The 18,972-nt window shown below is 44.2% G+C and overlaps 2 protein-coding genes across 2 annotated transcripts; one reads left to right on the plus strand and one right to left on the minus strand.

Annotated features, from left to right (window-relative positions):
* Positions 1 to 4,467: 4,467 nt before the first annotated feature.
* LOC307239841 (uncharacterized protein) lies at positions 4,468 to 8,503 on the plus strand (the record flags this gene model as incomplete). The annotated part of the gene is made up of 6 exons (XM_080013421.1): positions 4,468 to 4,643; positions 5,443 to 5,646; positions 6,157 to 6,271; positions 6,776 to 6,848; positions 7,025 to 7,116; positions 7,296 to 8,503. The coding sequence occupies exons 2-6, from the start codon at positions 5,443 to 5,445 to the stop codon at positions 8,501 to 8,503; spliced, it is 1,692 nt and encodes a 563-aa protein (XP_079869547.1). The 5' UTR covers positions 4,468 to 4,643.
* An 827-nt stretch (positions 8,504 to 9,330) lies between these two features.
* dpp3 (dipeptidyl-peptidase 3) lies at positions 9,331 to 18,677 on the minus strand. Its single transcript, XM_080014073.1, is given in 20 exon segments — positions 9,331 to 10,303; positions 10,810 to 10,972; positions 12,370 to 12,549; positions 12,937 to 13,057; positions 13,248 to 13,372; positions 13,577 to 13,639; positions 13,778 to 13,870; positions 14,245 to 14,357; positions 14,459 to 14,570; positions 14,572 to 14,654; positions 14,868 to 14,926; positions 15,018 to 15,148; positions 15,586 to 15,716; positions 15,877 to 15,967; positions 16,163 to 16,237; positions 16,766 to 16,903; positions 17,000 to 17,089; positions 17,207 to 17,351; positions 17,786 to 17,944; positions 18,554 to 18,677. Coding segments are annotated over 19 exon segments (2,184 nt in total). The 5' UTR covers positions 17,911 to 17,944; positions 18,554 to 18,677; the 3' UTR covers positions 9,331 to 10,157.
* Between the last annotated feature and the right edge of the window lie 295 nt (positions 18,678 to 18,972).

Genomic DNA, 18,972 nt, shown 5'->3' on the forward strand with positions numbered 1-18,972 from the left:
ATCGCATTTTGTTTATTCCGTTTATATATTGTATGTCTATGTATTTGATCATTTCGGTTTTGTATCTTTCGACTATTTGTATATACAGTATATTTCTCATTTTAATTTGACTTTTTGTTCAAATATATTATTTTAGAAATGTCCGATTGCCTTTGTTTAACCCCTGCTGTCTGCAAGAAGAACTGAACCAACCCTTCCCATTCCATAATGTAAATGTACTGGCGCGTATTGGCGCGTTCACTCGTAAAGAATGTATGAGCAAAGCCACATCGACTGTGTGCGCCTCAGACTTCGAGCCCGCGCGGAAGTGCACTTGACGCGGCCACACGCCCCACGAAGTCCGTTCAGAACCGCCACGCACAGCTTTCCCACGCGACGACTGGAACGCGCCCAGCGCCTCGGGGTTTACGTCGGACGCCGAGAGCCAGAGACGTCACGGATCCGCCGGAAGTTTGTTTGACAGGTTGAGTTTAAAGATGTCATTTGTGTTTCCCTGACTCGTAATGTTTAGGTTCATTTCAGACAGCCTTTTTTTTTTAAATTTCATTTTTTTACCTTATTTCTATTCTTCTTCTTCTTTTTTTTTGAACCGCGTATTTGGATTTGTCCCCGCTCAACCTGCGGCAGAAGATTTTTGCTGAATAAGAGATGAAAATGTGCCTTGTTTGTTAGTATTTTGCAAATAAAAATATATATAATTTGTTATTACGATAATCCAGATGATGGCGCTCTTGAATAGCAGACGTTCTTCTCCTTCTTTGGGCTGCTCCCATTAGGGGTCGCCACAGCGGATCATTTGCCCCCAATATCTTCTGTACTGCGCGTCTTCCTCCCTTACACCATCCGCCTGCATGTCCTCCCTCACCACATCCATAAACCTTCTCTTTGGCCTTCCTCTTTTCCTCTTGCCTGCCAGCTCCATCCTCAGCATCCTTCTCCCAATGTAACTCATCTCCCCTACACGCGTGTCCAAACCATCTCAATCTGGCCTCTCTCCCTTTTCCACCGAATTGTCCAACCTGAGCTGTCCCTCTAATGTACTCATTCTTAATCCTGTCCATCCTTGTCACTCCCAATGAAAATCTCAACATCCTCAACTCTGCCACCTCCAGTTCAGCCACCTGCCTTTTTGTCAATGCCACCACCTTTAAACCGTACAACATGGCTGATCTCACTACCGTCCTGTAGACCTTCTCCTTCACTCTTGCTGGAACCCTTCTGTCACAGATCACTCCGGACACTCTTCTCCACCCACTCCACCCTGCCTGTACTCTCTTCTCCACCTCTCCCCCGCACTCTCCGCTGCTTTGGATGGTCGACCCCAAGTACTTGAACTCATCCGCCTTCTCCACCTCCACTCCTTGCATTCTCAGCTTTTCGCCGCCCTCCCTGCCATTCTGGCACATGTCTTCTGTTTTACTCCCGCTGACTTTCATTCCTCTTCTCTCTAATGCATGCCTCAACTTCTACAGGCTCTCCTCAACCTGCTCCCTACTCTCGCTACAGATAACAATGTCATCCGCGAACATCATAGTCCACGGAGACTCCTGCCTGATTTCATCTGTTAACATGTCCATCACCATTGCAAACAAGAAAGGGCTCAGAGCTGATCCTTGATGCAATCCCACCTCCACTTTGAATGCCTTTGTCACGCCAACTGCACACCTTACTACTGTCTGACTGCCCTCATACATATCCTGTACCACTCTTACGTACTTCTCTGCCAACCCCGACTTCCTGATGCAATACCACACTTCCTCTCTCGGCACCCTATCGTATGCTTTCTCTAAATCCACAAAGACACAGTGCAACTCCCTCTGGCCCTCCATGTACTTTTCTATCAGCATTCATAAAGCAAACATTGCATCTGTAGTAATATTTCTTGGCAAGAAACCATACTGTTGCTCGCTGATCCCCACCTCTCCTCTTCACCTAGCCTCCACTACCCTTTCCCATAGCTTCATGCTGTGGCTGATCAACTTTATTCGCATGTAGTTATTACAGCTCTGTACGTCGCCCTTATTCTTGAAGATGGGTACCAATACATCTCTTCTCCACTCCTCTGGCATCCTCTCCCTTTCCAAGATGGTGTTAAGCAATCTCGCTAGGAAGGCCACTGCCATCTCACCCAAACATTTCCATGCTTCCACAGGTATGTCATGTGGGCCAACTGCCTTTCCACTCTTCATCTTCTTTAATGCTGTTTTCACCTCATCCTTGCTAATTTGCTGTACTTCTTGATCCACTATCCCCACATCATCCACTCTTTCTCTCCCTCTCATTTTCTTCATTCATCAACTCCTCAAAGTACTCCTTCCACCTTCTCAACACACTGTCCTCACTAGACAGCACATTCCCATCATTATCCTTCATCACCCTAACCTGCTGTACATCCTTTCCAGCTTGGTCCCTTCGTCTTGCCAATCGGTACAAGTCCTTTACTCCTTCCTTACTGTCCAACCTCTCGTACAACTCGTCGTATGTCTTTTCCTTTGCCTTTGCGATGCTGCCTAGCAACACACGCCCCTACCAACACTTTGCAGTCACTAATCTCTTTCAGATTGCACCTCCTGCATAAGATGTAGTCCACCTGTGTGCACCTTCCTCCACTATTGTTTGCCACCCTGTGTTCCTCCCCCTTCTTGAAATACGTATTCACAACAGCTAATTCCATCCTTTTGGCGAAGTCTACCACCATCTGTCCTTCCACATTCCTCTCCTTGACGCCATACCTACCCGTCACCTTCTCATCACCTATGCCTCTGATCCCTTCACCAACATGCCTATTGAGATCTGCTCCAATGACCACGCTCTCTCCCTTGGGGATGCTCTCCAACACTACATCCAACTCACTAAAGAATTTTTATTTCTCTTCCATCTCACACCCAACTTGGGGAGCATATGCACTGACCACATTCATTATCACCCCACCATTTTCCAGCTTCATGCTCATCACTCAGTCCGACCCTCTCGTCACCTCCAAACACTCTTGACATATTCTTCCTTCAAGACTATCACTACCCCATTTCTCCTGCCGTCCACTCCATGGTAGAACACTTTGTACCCGGCTCCGATACAACTGGCCTTACTCCCCTTCCACCTGGTCTCTTTGTACACATAGTACATCTACCTTCCTTCTCTCCATCATGTCAGCCAGCGCTCTCTCTTTACCCTTCATAGTGCCAACGTTCAAAGTTCCTACTCTCAACTCTACTCTCCTACCCTTCTTCCTCTCCTGCTGTCTCCAGACACGCCTTCCCCTTCTTCTTCTTCTTCAAACCGACAGTTGCACAATTTACGCTGGCACCCTTATGGCTAACCCGGGCCTCGACCGATCTGGTATGGAAATTAGATTTGTTGTACGCATGTTTGATTCGGCATGGTTTTTACGCCAGATACCGTCTCTATTCATCCGAGCTTGGGACCGGCATTGATTGATGATATTGATTGATGATACACTGGCTTGTGATTCTGCCTAGTGACTAAGAAATGACTGTTTATATATTTATTTTTAGAGTTCATATGTATCCCCCAAACTGTATTTTGTTTTCATTTCTTTGAAAACATTTATATTGTATTATATCATATGTACATATTCTCTACAAAGTCTTGTTTGTATTTTCCTCAAAGGTGTGTTCAATACAAAAAAAGCCAGTGTTTGGTTTCTAGTCTCTGGGCTACTGTAGAAACATGGCGGTGCAACATGGCGGCCTCCGTGGACTCGTACCCGCTCACTGTGTAGTTAGGGGCTCATTGTAAGGTAACGAAAACACAACCATTCAAATTTTCATGGGATTACACACTAATTAAAGCATACTTATTACTGATATTTAATTTCTGCCAAGACCGTTGGGTTAATTCCAAACGCTGCCATTTACATTGGGTCTGTATGTGCTGCTCTCGTTTTACCTGGCTGTTTCTACATGATCCTTTTTGTTAATGAAATAAAATGAAATACAAACAGGTTGGAAAGCTTCAGTGCTGCGCCGTGTGTGTCTCGGGATAGAGTTATTCAGTTATTGGAGGAAGAATAGAATTCGAGATATCTACTCTGTAATAACATAGTAATGACGTCATAATGATTTAGATCTACTCATCCATAATTAACCAATACATTTTGTAAATTCTATATGTATATATTTTTATATATGTATTTCTCTTTCCAGAGGGTTATATGTGCTTATAGTATTGTATAACTTTACTTTATCGATAGCTATTTTGAATTATCTTTGGGTATGGATTGTTCTGTGAACAATAGACAGATATCGGATAAACAGAGGAGTAGAGAAATGATGACAGTCATTATCCAAAATCTTAATTTAATTTCCAAAATCGAGACTTTGTTTTTTTTTGTTGTTGTTGTTGTTGTTTTCCTCAAAACAAGACCAAAATGAAAGAAAAAAAAAAACCAAAAACGTCAGGTGGGACAGAACAGCCGCCAGGTGGGACACGGAGGAGGAGCGCACGCCGCGGCGGGGACCGACGGAGACGGCCTCCAGGTGCGGGAGGAACGCGTCGAGGAAAGGACGGGGGCGTGGGTGAGGGCTTGGCCTCCGGGAGCGCCGCGGTCGGTGGGGAAGCGCACAACTCTGCGTTATGCGTTCGTGAGCCGGAGCTCGGGGGAAGGGGATCGGGACGGAGAGGTAAGAAGAAAGTGGGATTTCCTCCTTAATGTATTTATTTATCTATTATTATTTTTTTAATTTTAGACCGAAAGCGTCAGCCCTGCGCGCGGGTCCACTGCGTGCAGGGAGTAACTCGCTTCAACGCTGTAGCACAACGAGGCGCGTTGAAAAACGTTTCTAATCCCGCGTTGATCGTGTGACATTGTGTTGCGACTCACATCAAACAGTGGTTATATTAATCGGTCAACAGTCAAATCAGCAGTTGTTCATGTTTTGTGTTCGACTTTCAGAGATTATGTGCGTCATATATAAACTCAGAGCTGCATTAAACCGAGTCTGGACTTGCCCCCTCACCGTAGGCCATGGAATTATTGTTGCACAAGTGTGTGTGTGTGTGTGTGTGTGTGTGTGTGTGTGTGTGTGTGTGTGTGTGTGTGTGTGTGTGTGTGTGTGTGTGCGTGTGTGTGCGCGCGCCCGCCCGCGCGCTTTGGATCCATAGGCTTCCCAACCATCTTGGGCATTATCCTAGGAAAGAGCCTTTAATCACCACTTGTAAACTTGCTGTGTGTGTGTGTGTGTGTGTGTGTGTGTGTGTGTGTGTGTGTGTGTGTGTGTGTGTGTGTGTGTGTGTGTGTGTGTGTGTGTGTGCCTGCGTGCGTGTAGATGGCGCATCCTAGGAAAGAGCCTTTAATCACCACTTGTAAACTTGCTGTGTGTGTGTGTGTGTGTGTGTGTGTGTGTGTGTGTGTGTGTGTGTGTGTGTGTGTGTGTGTGTGTGTGTGTGTGTGTGTGTGTGCGTGTGCCTGCGTGCGTGTAGATGGCGCAGCCACAGGAGCCTCTGTATGATATCCCCGAACCAGCCCCGCCATCAGAGCCGAAATGGACGGGGCACCAGAGGGGACAGGGTTCCCTGAAGAGCGTCAGCATATTGGACCGTCTGCTGCTCACCGTGCCCGTCTGGCTGCAGCTGTCAATCAACCCCGCCACTGCTCTGCACATCCTGCAACGGGAACCACCCGGGGTCGGTTTCACACATACATAGATGGGCCTGCATAACATACAAGCATAGATACATATCTATGCACATGTATTAGGGTGACCAGATGCCAACAAAGCAAATGTGGGACACATAGTATGTTTGTGTGGGCACATCTTTTTTTTTTTTTTTTTTTTTGAGCCACATTTTTCTTGTGAGACCGAAAAACAACGATGGCAAATTTTGCAAAAAGGTCTCAGAGAATTGCCTTCCATCGGCTCCACCCGGTTATAAGTACTTTCCCAAATCACCGCTCCCAACCTGAACCTCGCCCTGGGAGCTGGGTTGGCTTGGCTCTGTCCCCTGGTTTGCCACAATACATTCATACAGTAAACATATACATACATACACACATACATAGAAAACATATATACATTCATGCAAAATTATTGGCATGACTACAGATATTCAAATAATCAATCAGTTTATGTCCCACTTGAACTTACTTTAGGAATGTACACACATACACAAACTCACATGTCGTCCGCCCCACAGACTTTCCTTGTGCGAAACTCTCGCACCTCCAGGAGAAACGTGCTGTGCGTTCGTCTGACGGATGACTGCGTTCCGTCCTTCGTTCGACAGTTTGGCATCCGAGAGCAGCTCTCTAGTAAGGCCCCTGACGTTGAACATGTTATGTGGGATGATTTCAGGCTTAAAGAAAACTCGAAATAATTTTATGTTTAGCACTGCACAAAATAACAGAACCATTGGATTGAATTTGGCCTTGCGCGGAAAATTTGGGCCATGATGTTGACCAAGTATTTTTTACTTTTGTTACTTGAGAACATTTACAGACATTAATGTTTCATACCTGAAGAATGAATTAGGGTATTGGCATGTGAAATGAAATACTTCTTAAATATGTTTTTTTTATTTTTTTATTGAAGCCTGGGTATTCCACAGTAAATTGCTTCCCAGAAGGGAACTTACTATAAAGAGATGTCATTTGTTGAGCTTGATGTTGAATGTAGGGCTTTTGCTTTTATTTTTTATTTTTACTAAAGTTGAGTTTATCCTACTTAATTATAAGCTGTGTTTCTTTTATTCTACCAATTACTATACTCACCACATACCCACCCTCACATCTTTGACCATTTCATTACTCCACTAGCTTTCTGTCTGGAGACCTCGGCCATCAGCTTTCCAGACCTCCCAAGGCTCATCGCATTCTACTGTGTGAGCAGGTACACACTTCCTAATCCCACTTTTTTTTTTTTAAATTCTCTTTCCCAATACACACCCTTGAATAGTTCCGCTCCATTCATCTTCTTCGCCTTTTCAATACCCCTTTCCTCCCTGCCCTCCACCATGCTTTACCTTCTTGACTTTTTTTTTTTGCTTGAATTGATGTTTTTGGCAGAGATGTATTACCGTTCCCTCTGGAGCTTCCTGAAGCCATTGCCAAAGCGATGTCCCACAAGCAGCTTGAGTCCATATCACACATGGGAGTTGGTAGGTTGTCCCGACACTCGGCTTTATACCTCCTCACTGCATTAACTGCCATATTATAATACAGATACTAGATAATTTAGATGCATAAGATGATTAACCATAAAACAGCTGTGGCTTGTAATTAATTTAATAAGGATTGTAATTGATTTGATGCACCCTGGATATTGTTTTTTTTCTAGAGTTTTGGAGTTCCCAGCTGAATTACCGTGGACCACGAGAGGCATCGAAAGTAAAGAAGGGGAAGAAGTCAGAATGTTTAGATGCATCCCGACAGGCTCTTGTCGCTCAGATAGGCACTTCTTCTTCGTCACCTAATTCTGTCCCCCAGCATGATCCCGCCGACCAAACCGACGATGCTGCCGACCAGTCCAGTCCCACCCTGTTCCAGGAGTTTTGCCAGATCACAACACGCAACCCCAAAGAGCTGAACTGCGGCTCCAGCCTGGGCGCCCTCTGCTTCGTCAACCCACTTTTCCTGCAGTCCCAGAACGTCCTTCACAGGCGTCGCATGTTTAAGCGCAGCTTCAAGATCCGGGTTTCCACAGAGACCTCCAGCCCGCTCTCCCCCCCTCTGGCCCCGCCTCCTCCACCCCCCCTGGTGCCCAAGGCGAAGGGGAAATGTAAAGCCAAGGCACGCAGAGTCGTTGAGCCAGGGGGGGACGCGTGCCCACTCCAGCCTCAGAACCCAGCCAACCCGTGTCAACCCTCTGAGGTCAACGCAACATCCCAGGCAGCGAAGCCTCAGACACCAGGACCCCAAGACGCCTGTGCAGAGGTCCAAGTGCAGATTCGAGGGGAGGACCAAATGGAGGGTCAGATGCAGATGGAACTGGGACAGGCTGGTGCAGAAGCAACAGGGACCGGAGCTCAAGACACCACACAACACTCTCCACGGCTCACCTTCAGTCTCCAACCCTCTCCCACCCTCTCACCCAGGGGATTTCTCAAGGTCTCCCCTTCCCCCTCCCCTTCCCCTAACAACTCTACTGGCACTTCTCCGTCTCTGTCTCCATACCAATATCCTTGCCCGTCTCCCAAGATCCCTTTCTCTCTTTCCCCATTCACCTCACCCACCCTGGAGGACGCCTATCATATACCTAGCACCCCCGTGAGACTGGGTCAGAAAGGGAAAATGGGGGAGGTTAAGGAGCTGGCAGGAGGAGGAGAACAAGAGGAGGAGGAGGAGGAGGAGGAGGAGACGGAGACAGATGAAGAGCAGGGCAAGGAGATAACACAGCAGGACGTGGATATACTTTTACAGCAGATGTATGCCTCTACTCTGAATGACGCAGAAAGCTGCAGTTCACTCAGCAGTGTAGAGGACGAAGCAGACACCCCACCACCCTCTCCCCTCTTACAGGACAGTGACACCCTTTCTGAGTTGTGACCCCTCTGGGGACATAGTGGTATGCTCCATGGCTAAACGAGGGCTGGTGATTATGGGTAACTTGTAGTGTATAGTTGTTTTTTTGAGATTTGGTAGTACCATTTAAAAATTATAGATCGATGACCAAAGGATACTAGTTCCAACGGAGCAAACCACTGATATAATTTTCAGATGCAACTATGTATTTTCTGACTGATGGACGATTGAGAAGAATGACTGGGACCTCTAGGGCATAGAATCCTGGCTCGTAATGAGCAGCGTATTTTTGTTTTCTTTGAGAACTATTAGAGGAAAACCTTAAAAGTATTTTTCTTTGTCGAACTGCACAACAAGAGTGCACAATGTCTGGCATTGCCTGACAGTGATGCAACCGCTTGAGGATGTTAAGAGATTTAACGCGACTCGATTCCCCATGAAGTTGTTTGTTTGCAACTACATAAAAAGCAGGAAAAAGCATAGATACTGTGTCACAATGCCTATATCAAATAGAAATTCTTATACCAGACTTGAGAATATTTGAGATTTTGCTCACCAAGCGCCTTCTACTGGGCTAACTCCGGTTTTGAACTTGTGATTTTCTTTTCTCATGGTATGTTTTTTTCATAGTATGGCCATACATACTTTGTAAACATATCCTCTTAGTGTATGCAAATGCTCTTTTGGAGAAAGACACTTCTATACTTAAACATATTGATGCCATTGTAAAAACACCAGAAATATCCTCTCTGGATTACAATTGGATTTCCTAAAACCTTAAAACTATAGAGGGTACAGTATACAATTCCCAAATTCCTTTTTCAGAAAGGTGTAATTAGACCACACATCGCTCTTATCAAACCACTTTATTTACGCAGAGAATCAAAACATATTTGTTACGTCATTTTTTTTTTTGTTATGCCTACCAGAGACAGCATCGCCCTTTATAATCCAGTGTATGAGCGAAAGATTTATTCACGGAAACAGAATAAAATCAATTCTCAAACCACATGCCAAACAGCTTTACACACCAGTGTTTCAGTTCTTTCCAAAATGTTAATTGTTGCAATTAAACTGCCCTGGCAGCTAGTTAACAGTCAAAACATAGCTGGATAATTTAGATTGAAACCATGTGACCATGCTACATCATTTATTTGAAACTTTTGAAAAGTTCACTCCAAAACTCAAATTCAATGTTGATTTGTCAATTGATAGCATCACTTGGTGAAAATAGGTGTATCGGGTTGTAGTTTTGCCTCAGAGTGAAAGCCCCCTGCACCTGATAAGAGGTATTCAATTGCAGGAATTATAGACCAGTTAACATTGGCTATTGTACATTTCGCAACTATGACATCTTCCATTATTTGACTGGCTAAGCCAGTTAAGATAACCGTAGTAGTGTTGTTGCCATTATTCTGAATTCCAGGTGCTAATCGAAAGGTTTCATTATAGTCAAATGATCCTTCTGCAATCGAATGAATTATGAGTTCTGGTCCGGAAAGTCTTGGCTATTATCTCAGGCAGATTTGCTCCAGGCCGACTGTTGCATCTATGGCAGCTATGTTTAATGCAATTCATTGAAAAAGGTCTGCTTATTGTTTTCTGATTAGTATATAAGGGTTGTGTGGTACAAAAAAAAAAAAATAAAGAAAAAAGCTTGCTTCCAGAAAGCAGTTTCCTAGCAGCACCAACAGGGGGCGTCTCGTTTACTGAGCGCCAACAGTTGTGTCTCCAGCTCCTCTGCGTCGTCTTGGAACCGCTCAGTGAAGGATTGAATCAGACCCGCCGCACTGCCCTCGTACTCCAGCAACTCTACGCTGTCCCCTGGAAAGGATGGAGGGAGGGGGGGAGGGAGGGAGACTATTTAGTCTTCTCTTTAAGCAGTGATGTCTCAAACATGTTTCAAACATAAAAATGTGAACTAGTAGGCAGTCGGGCGATAACACATAATTAACAATATTTCAGTGTGAATGTGTGATGAAAGCAAGACATTGTCGTATAGTGAACGCACAACATATTTGTAGGTCTACATTTTTTGCAAGCGATATGGTTGGAAATTCAACCCTATGTGGCTGGAGTTTTCTATCAAACTTTACATTACTGGGTAGTTCGATTAAATAAACCCCATTTGGCATCTTTAACGTACGATTTAGAATATACAAGCAGATGTATACAAGCTATATATTAATGTGATATATGATTATACTTTGTTGAAAATTTTAATACTGTAAACAGGTAGGCATTGTTTTCACACACACACACACACACACACACACACACACACACACACACACACACACACACACACACACACACACACACACACACACCTTTGACTCTGGTGTTGGCCTGAACAAACATCTTGCGAGCTTCCTTCCTCAGCAGCACTGTCTCTCGAAGGCGCAAGAAGTTGTGAGCCCCAGTGTCGCTGACGGTGGAGTAGCTTTCGTAGAGCGCCCTGCCGCCCTCCACATCAGCTGTGCTCTTACATACCTGCAAGACCGCCAGAAGAAGAGTGGTTTCTTTGACCATAACACTTTCTACAGTCCCTGTTTGTGTTTATTAAAATAAAATAAAAACCTGTGTTGATGTTACCTGTTCTTATTGAAGGCTTTTTTTATTACAGTGTGTTAAATCAATTGACAAATGTACTTAAGGTCTATTAGAGTCCATTTCGATCAAAGCCTCTGCTAAATGACAAAATGCAATGTAACCCCAACCGTCCTCATAGATTCAGCAAAAAACAGCCAAAGAATGAACCTGCGACAAAGAGATATACTGTAGATAATTTAAGAAAATAACACAATTTGTCAACAACTAGTCATCAAAACAGAATCTGTTAACAGCTTTCTGGTGCGAGCATGGGACAGACTGTTTAACAAAATACAAAATTATTATAGAGTGTATATCATAACTGGCCCAATGATACTCATCTATTGCCTAGGATTTCCAAAGACATACACACATGCTGCTTAGTGATACAATTCATACCTACAACTCTAGAGTGCAACAGTTTCTTTTGTTTATTGTGCATTGTCGCAAAACTAGCAAAGCTGAAATTGCAAATAATGCTTTCCCGTCCAAGAAAAAATTCACATTAAAACAAAAAGCGAGCCAATACAAATAAATGCAAATAAGCCCTTAGAAAGGCGAGGGGAAAAAGGTCAAAAATGCAGTTATAACAAAAGGTGACTAATGATTGCATTTATTGTCCTATAGATACAACTCTGAATAGTTACGCAGCTGTGCTTTGGGTTTTTTGCATATTTTCTGTTTCGCCATTTTGTCTTAACTGCCTGTCTGTAAGTGAAGTTAATTTTCATTTTAAAGTTGTTTATGCTTCATTAATAACAATGTTCTGCTCCATGTTTGCATTGTACTTGTGTGTGTGTGTGTGTGTGTGTGTGTGTGTGTGTGTGTAATAACGCTTAGTTTATTTAAAGTACCAAGGGGCGACAACCCTTGTATGTCAGTTGGTATATGAAAAAAACATTTTACAAAATTCAACTGTGTGTGTGTGTATATATATATATATATATATATATATATATATTTATCATATTGCTCACTTCGTTGTGTGCCCCTTATTACTACATTGAGAGCTCGAGATTGATTTTCCACTTTGTTAGTAGCCATATACAAAAAGTAGTTTGTCTCACTACTAAGAGTTGAAATAGCAATTGAAAAAAAAATGTTGGAATTTAGACTGACTGATAATTGATATATAGGAGGCATAAAAAGGTGGTAACATCTTATAAAACTGGATTTCGTGTTTTATTCATTTAAAATAAGAGTGGACTTAAGGAAATTCGAGCCTGTTTTATATGAGCTTTGATGTGAATTTGGTCATGCTCTTAAGTTGGACAGGGAAGGCTACTGTGTGACTGTACCTGCAGTTTGCAGAGGAACCTGTGGATGGCGTTCTTGCCCACGGTGTGAATCTTGCTGCGGTCCAGCGTGATCCTGGCGTCGGGCCTGCCGTCCTGCCCAGTCACCTCCTCCAGGCTCACCAGGCCTTCCCCGGCCTCCAGCAGCACACGCAGGATCACAAAACGAGCCTGCATGTGGGCCTGGGGCACAAACAAAGACATACACACACAAAATACTGTGAAATGTCCTGACACCAAGAGGAACACTAAAATACTGGTTAAAAAAATATATATAAAAAAACATTAAAACTGGCACATTTACAGTATAAACTAACTACCGCACATCATTTGTATTAATAACAGACCATGTCAAGCTTTTAAAGAGCCTTTAATAGTCAATGCATTTGTGGAGATTCGTCGTAACCTTGAGCCCTCAGAGAGGTCGACTGCATTTCAAAAAAATAAGGTCATTGTGGTCATCACCACCGAGTAAGGAGAGAGAGAGAGAGAGAGAGAGAGAGAGAGAGAGAGAGAGAGAGAGAGAGAGAGAGAGAGAGAGAGAGAGAGAGAGAGAGACATATGCAGTACCTGTCTCCAGCTCTTGCTCTCTGTTGTGTAGAATTCCAGGCCCAGCAGACCAGCTCGTACCATGTTCAGCCAGTTGATGTACAGCACCTCCTCTGCATCCTGACCCTCGTGGCCAAAGATACTGACACACACACACCCACACCCACGGGGTTATTCAGTATTAACATAAAATCCTAGCATCCTCTCATCTAAACAACACAAAGTGCTGAAATGGACATTAAAAACCGTATATGACAGGACATGCAAACATTGAATAACGTAAAAACAGTGACAGATTAAAGGTCGATTAAGGGGCTTGCATCAGTGTCTACCTGAGCGCCTTCTTGTTGAGACAGAGGTAGAGGCCGACACACTCGGCACGGCATTCTTCATAGGATGAGGCAATGGTGGAGAACTTGCTGTCCCATGTCTCACTGCCACGGTACCAACTGGACACCTACAGTTCACACACACACACCCTTCAGATGTCTTTTTTTTTTTTAAATCACTGAAGACGAAGACACACACACACACACACACACACACACACACACACACACACACACACACACACACACACACACACACACACACACACACACACACACACACACACACACACACACACACACACACACACACACACACACACACGTCTCACTTGTTCTCCGGTCTCTGGGTTGATCACTTTGCTCTGGTCAAAGTTGAACTTGCCTGCATCATCCTATTAAATTAAACCAATGAGCCCAAAGAGGAAAGTGTCAAAATCTGATCTGTATTCTATCCACATGAATTGAGTAGTTTGTTTAGATCGACACTGTACACCAAAGTACGAGGTTATTGGTGCTGAGGACAGACTCACCTGGACAAACAGCTTGCCGCTGCCGTGACCCAACAGCTCATGCAGACCAACCTGTACCTCGAACGAAGGACCCTTCCACTTTATATATACATCCTGCAACACACACACACACATATCTTTAATAGAATACTATCTAGCGGGCGGTCTCGTTCACTAACAGATTATTCAGTGTCAACAAGAATCATAGCATCAGCTTATTTGGGCAAAAATATTTGAAAGACTAACGACTCTGACTCAACCATTCAATATGTTAACATTATAAAGAAAGCATAAACTGTACATTGATTCATCAGATGCACTTTCTCTAATGGAGATGGGAAATATCAACTGAGAAGAGAACAGGACAACTGCTTCGTTGGAAACAAGGCTATTAAGTATTTTATGGAAGTACAGGCCATATAATATATGAGGGAAGTCATGCACTGTGTACAACTATTTAGTCTTGGAAATGTTTGGTGTCTGTGTACCTTGTCCTCCTCTTCCAGGAAGGTGAGTTTGTCCTTTTGCGTAGCGTAGGCAACGGCCAGCACATTGCCTAGCGACACGTTCTTGAAGCCCTCTGACTGTCTGATGTCATCGTCTACACATGAAACACAGACACACACACAGTCATCGCACACACAAACACCACCTGAACGGTGTGTGTGTGAGATCAGGTATTTTGCTCTGCACTGCACATACAGTTGGGGATGTTAATGCCGGCCGGTATGCCGCTCCCAGCGAAGGTGAGCACGTCCAGAGAGGTAAAGTCCGGCTTGAGGAACGAGTCCTTCTCAAAGTCCTGGGGCCAGGGGGAGCTCTGGAAGCAGAACCTCTGCAGAGCTCACCAGCTTGGCAAAACGCTCGCTCATCGCCTTGTTCACAACCGCCACAAAGCCTGGAGACACACGGCACGCAGATAACGGAAACGTTACAGTAATACAGAAATTAAAACAAAAATGCCTGTATGAGGTTTCATGCTTCTTAAGTCCAGTTTTTTTTTTTGCAAAAGGATATTGGATATAAAGCCTTCTTTGCAAGCATTTTTTTTTTACATCATTTTTATCTAACAGTTTGCAATGGAGATGCTGTTCCCAGTATTGCTTCCTACCTTCAAACTCTCCCCTTGAGCCGAAAGGGTCCCTGTAGCTCTCTATGAACCCTATATAACTAAGGAGACAAGAGAACGTAGAGAAGGGATGAGCATCAGCAGAGAGAGATTTGTGCTTGTGAGCACATTTTTAATGATGCAGGTCCATACCTCTCAACAATAGGTCCCTTGTCTTTAATCCAGTAGCGTGAGCCCTCCTTGTGTGCGTTGATGGAGCCGTAGGTGAAGCTACGCCTGTAGGCTTCCAGCATCTGCTTCTGGTTCTCATTGGCAGCATGGGCCTGGCAATCAGTGTTTGAAGGGGGGTGGGGGCGGGATTAAAATGCTTTATAGGCTTTATCTCTCAACATCTCGTTCCACTTTCTCCAAAATACATAACTAGACAGACATAGTTATCTATCGAGACAAGTTATGGAAACATTGTAATCCCATTTGCCACAATGTACGAATGTAATTTATTCACAAGTCAATCAAGCTTAAAAATATGTTGTCCATTTTGCTGTAGAGACACAAAGCACACTACTCCACTATCTAAAAGATATATAGAAAATTTCTCTCTCTCTCTCTCTCTCTCTCTCTCTCTCTCTCTCTCTCTCTCTCTCTCTCTCTCTCTCTCTCTCTCTCTCTCTCTCTCTCTCTCTCTCTCTCTCTCTCTCTCTCTCTCTCTCTCTCTCTCTCTCTCTCTCTCTCTCTCTCTCTCTCTCTCTCTCTCTCTCACCTGGGCCTGTTGGAGGTGGTAGCTGACTTTCTCCATGAGAGGAGCGTAGTCTCCCCTCTTCACTAAAAACTCTTTGTCCTCGAAGTTGAAGGTGCCACAGTGCAAGTCTCCCTCTCCATCCACAGCGCAGTCTGTAGAGCGACAGTCGGCAACGGGTTTAATTATCACATTTCAAATTTAAAAAAAAAAATAAAATTAGATGAAATTTAAAAAAAAGGCATTGACGACAACACCAGAAACATCAACAAGTCCATCCACATTTCAGTCTTTTAGAAAAGAAGCGGCCCTGACCTTTCTGCACAGCTGACGCCAAGCGCACCTCATAGCTTGACTTGTCGCCATTGTTCATCTTAAACAGACGGGTGTTGTAGGCAGATAAATTCTGGAGGGGAATAGAGAAGGAGAGGGAGGATCAGAGTTTGGTACAAATGGAGGATGGAGAAACTGATAAAGACACACACAACGAACAGAAAAGAGGGACACAAGGGACTAGGATCTCTAATAACAAAAAAAAAAAAAAGAAAACCAGATGTTCGAAGGCATGACGAGAGGTGGGAGATGTCGGGAAGGCAATTACTTGCGAGTCCAAGAACTTCTGGGCCAGCTCAGCATCTTCCAGACCACAGTTCCCTGAGAAGTAGGTGGTGATTCCCTGACATACAGAACAAGAAAACTCCTTAATTGGTGGTCCAATACAACAATAATGGACATTTACACTTCACCACAACTGTATTACTTTGTGTAATAATAGTTTTCACTCTATTTGACAGTTTACCGTCATTACTTCAGCCTACTCTGCACCTATTGCATGTCAAGCCGTCTCGGAAGGGGGGAGGGGTTCCTCCTTCTAGTCCACTATCCATGTTTCTTGCTTTATGTTCGTTATATTCAACAATTATTTTGTTTGCCTTTCCAACACAAATTTCAACAATGCCTGCAAAATATCTGTTATGACCTCAAGCATTTGATGGATTTTTTCTTTTTTAAAGATATTTCTTTGGCATTTTTTCATGCTTTATTTGACGGTGAAAGTGTGGGAACAAAGGGGGCAGAGCGAGAGGATGGCATGCAGTAAATGGCCATGTGCCGGAATCGAACGCGGAATTGAACCTTATATATGGAGCTACCGGGGCACCCCAATTTCATGGAATGTTAATTAATTGTATCCTGAAGCTCTCACCTTGTCTCCTAGTCCAAGCTGTTTCTGTTTGTTGTCAAGGGAGTAAAGGGCACAGGAGCAGCTGTCCATCAGAGCTTCCATCTCCCCTGGCTGCTCCTGAAATGCCTGACTGGCCGACACCAGCGCCTTCAGTTTGTCCTGGGTTGTACAACACGCACACAGGTCAACATTCATCGGAGACAGACAGTTGGTTAGAACAGACATGTTCTGGTTTGGAAAAATAAGTCTTCTCACCTTCGGTAGATTGGGGATAAACTTGGTATCTCCAAAAGATTTATAGTTCCCCATGTTTGCATACAGACCTGCTGCATATACCAAGAAGGCCTAAACATCACACACAGACACACAGAAATAATCAAGCATCATATTGTGAATCTTTACATTAATTTGTACACTGCTGTTTCATGCCGAGAGAGACAAAACAATGGACAGCCCATCTACCTGGTACTCCTCAGTGCTGAGCCCCGCTGCCACAGCAACCTGCTCCAGCTGGGCAGGTGTTTGCTTACGGAAGATTTTCTGCAACAGGACAAAGATGTTTGCAGACTCTGGGGATGTCTGCAGCAGCACTGCAAGACCTCCATACCTGGAGATAATAATTACACAATTTTGCCTGATACACACAGTGACAATATGAAAATATTATCACCAATATGTTCTCACAGGAAGACTGAATTATCATAGGGTTGAAGCATATGCACACAACCGTCTACCATTTAAATGAACTGTTTTGACTTAAAGTTAGCTTTCTGGTTAGCCAGACTAATTTTACAAATGGTGCTGTCACACATAGTAGAGAGTTTGAAAGACGTGTGATTGGATATCCATCTGATCAATGTGAGGGGTACCATTGGCAAGAGCTGGTAGAGGAGAACACCCCCTTCCTGTTATTACAGTCACATGACATTTTATTTGAACAAAAGACCCGATTCTTGAATTTGTCATTCCCTTCTTCATTAATAAATATGTACAATGAATCAATGATGAATGAATGAGCAGAAGTATGAACGGAGAACATACCAAGCTGCACGCGATAGGTAGTGGGCATACATCTGTTCCCGTGGTAACAGCAAGCGGAATGCCTCTCCACAATCCAGTGCAGAGATACCAACGTCAGTTGGGAGGAAATACTGGGAGTCCACCATTTTTATCCTTGGCTTAGACACCGACAAGGAACAACTAAAACAGATAGGTGGATGGAGGGATGGAGAGTGAAGTTGACTGAGCAGTGGGATTGGGTTACAACATAGGAGAGCAAAAGGGAGAGTTGACTTCATAATCAGTTATAATCATCAACTTTAAACTGATGACTGTCACACAGACAATTGCGACAAACTGCGACAACAACTGTCACTTTGCGGTTCATTTGACGATCCAATCATCCGGATGAACTCAAATAATTGCGAGGACAGCCCATGTACGGACAAAAAAACAATGATAAGTAACATTTGTTTGTAACACAGACAAACACACACATGGGGAACCTCAGCGGTTTAGTGACTTTTTCATCACAGCAACAATAAGTTTACATTGAACAGCAGTACTAATCATAAAAAACCCAACTGTAACTGACTGAAGCGTAAATATACCTCCAGTTAGCCAGCCTCCACGTTAGCTTGTAGCCAGCTGCTGGCGGCTATTGGGGAAAACTCAAGCCTCAAACGCATTTAAGCGTGCAGACAGATTTTCTAAGTCGATCTTCTAGATATAAATACATCCGATTTCCTCTCCTGCTCTGTTTTTGTAAAGGGCGCGAAGGTGAACATTTCCGTCGGCTAATTCTCTCACCTAACAGCTCCGAACGTCAAACTTGCAGTCTCACGCTCCCCACACTTCCGGTGTTCATTGAAAGGCGGCCGCGCCCCTCAGCCAATGACAGGGCGTCCAAACCCAGCGTCACCCTACGACCCTAAACCCTTTGCGCGCCGCGTCAGTGACGCCGGCCTCGACTGTCTCTGTCGGAGGCGGCTCTTGACGAGCCGCTCAGCGAAAAAAGGAGACGTTCAATCTGCGCTCAGTCGACCCCGGTCGGTGGTGGGCGAAGAACGGCGAGAGTCAGAAGAGTCGGTCGCCTCTGAGTGGCGAACGGCGCTCTCGCGGCAATCATTTGATTCTGTCAAAATGATTTGAGTGCAATGCAAAGTGTAAATCAGTCGCATGCGTTACAGACTATGCCAAGCGCCGCGGCCTGTTGGCCTTGGCTTTCA

This window comes from Zeus faber (assembly GCF_960531495.2).
Source record: "Zeus faber genome assembly, chromosome: 14".
Lineage (NCBI taxonomy): Eukaryota > Metazoa > Chordata > Actinopteri > Zeiformes > Zeidae > Zeus > Zeus faber.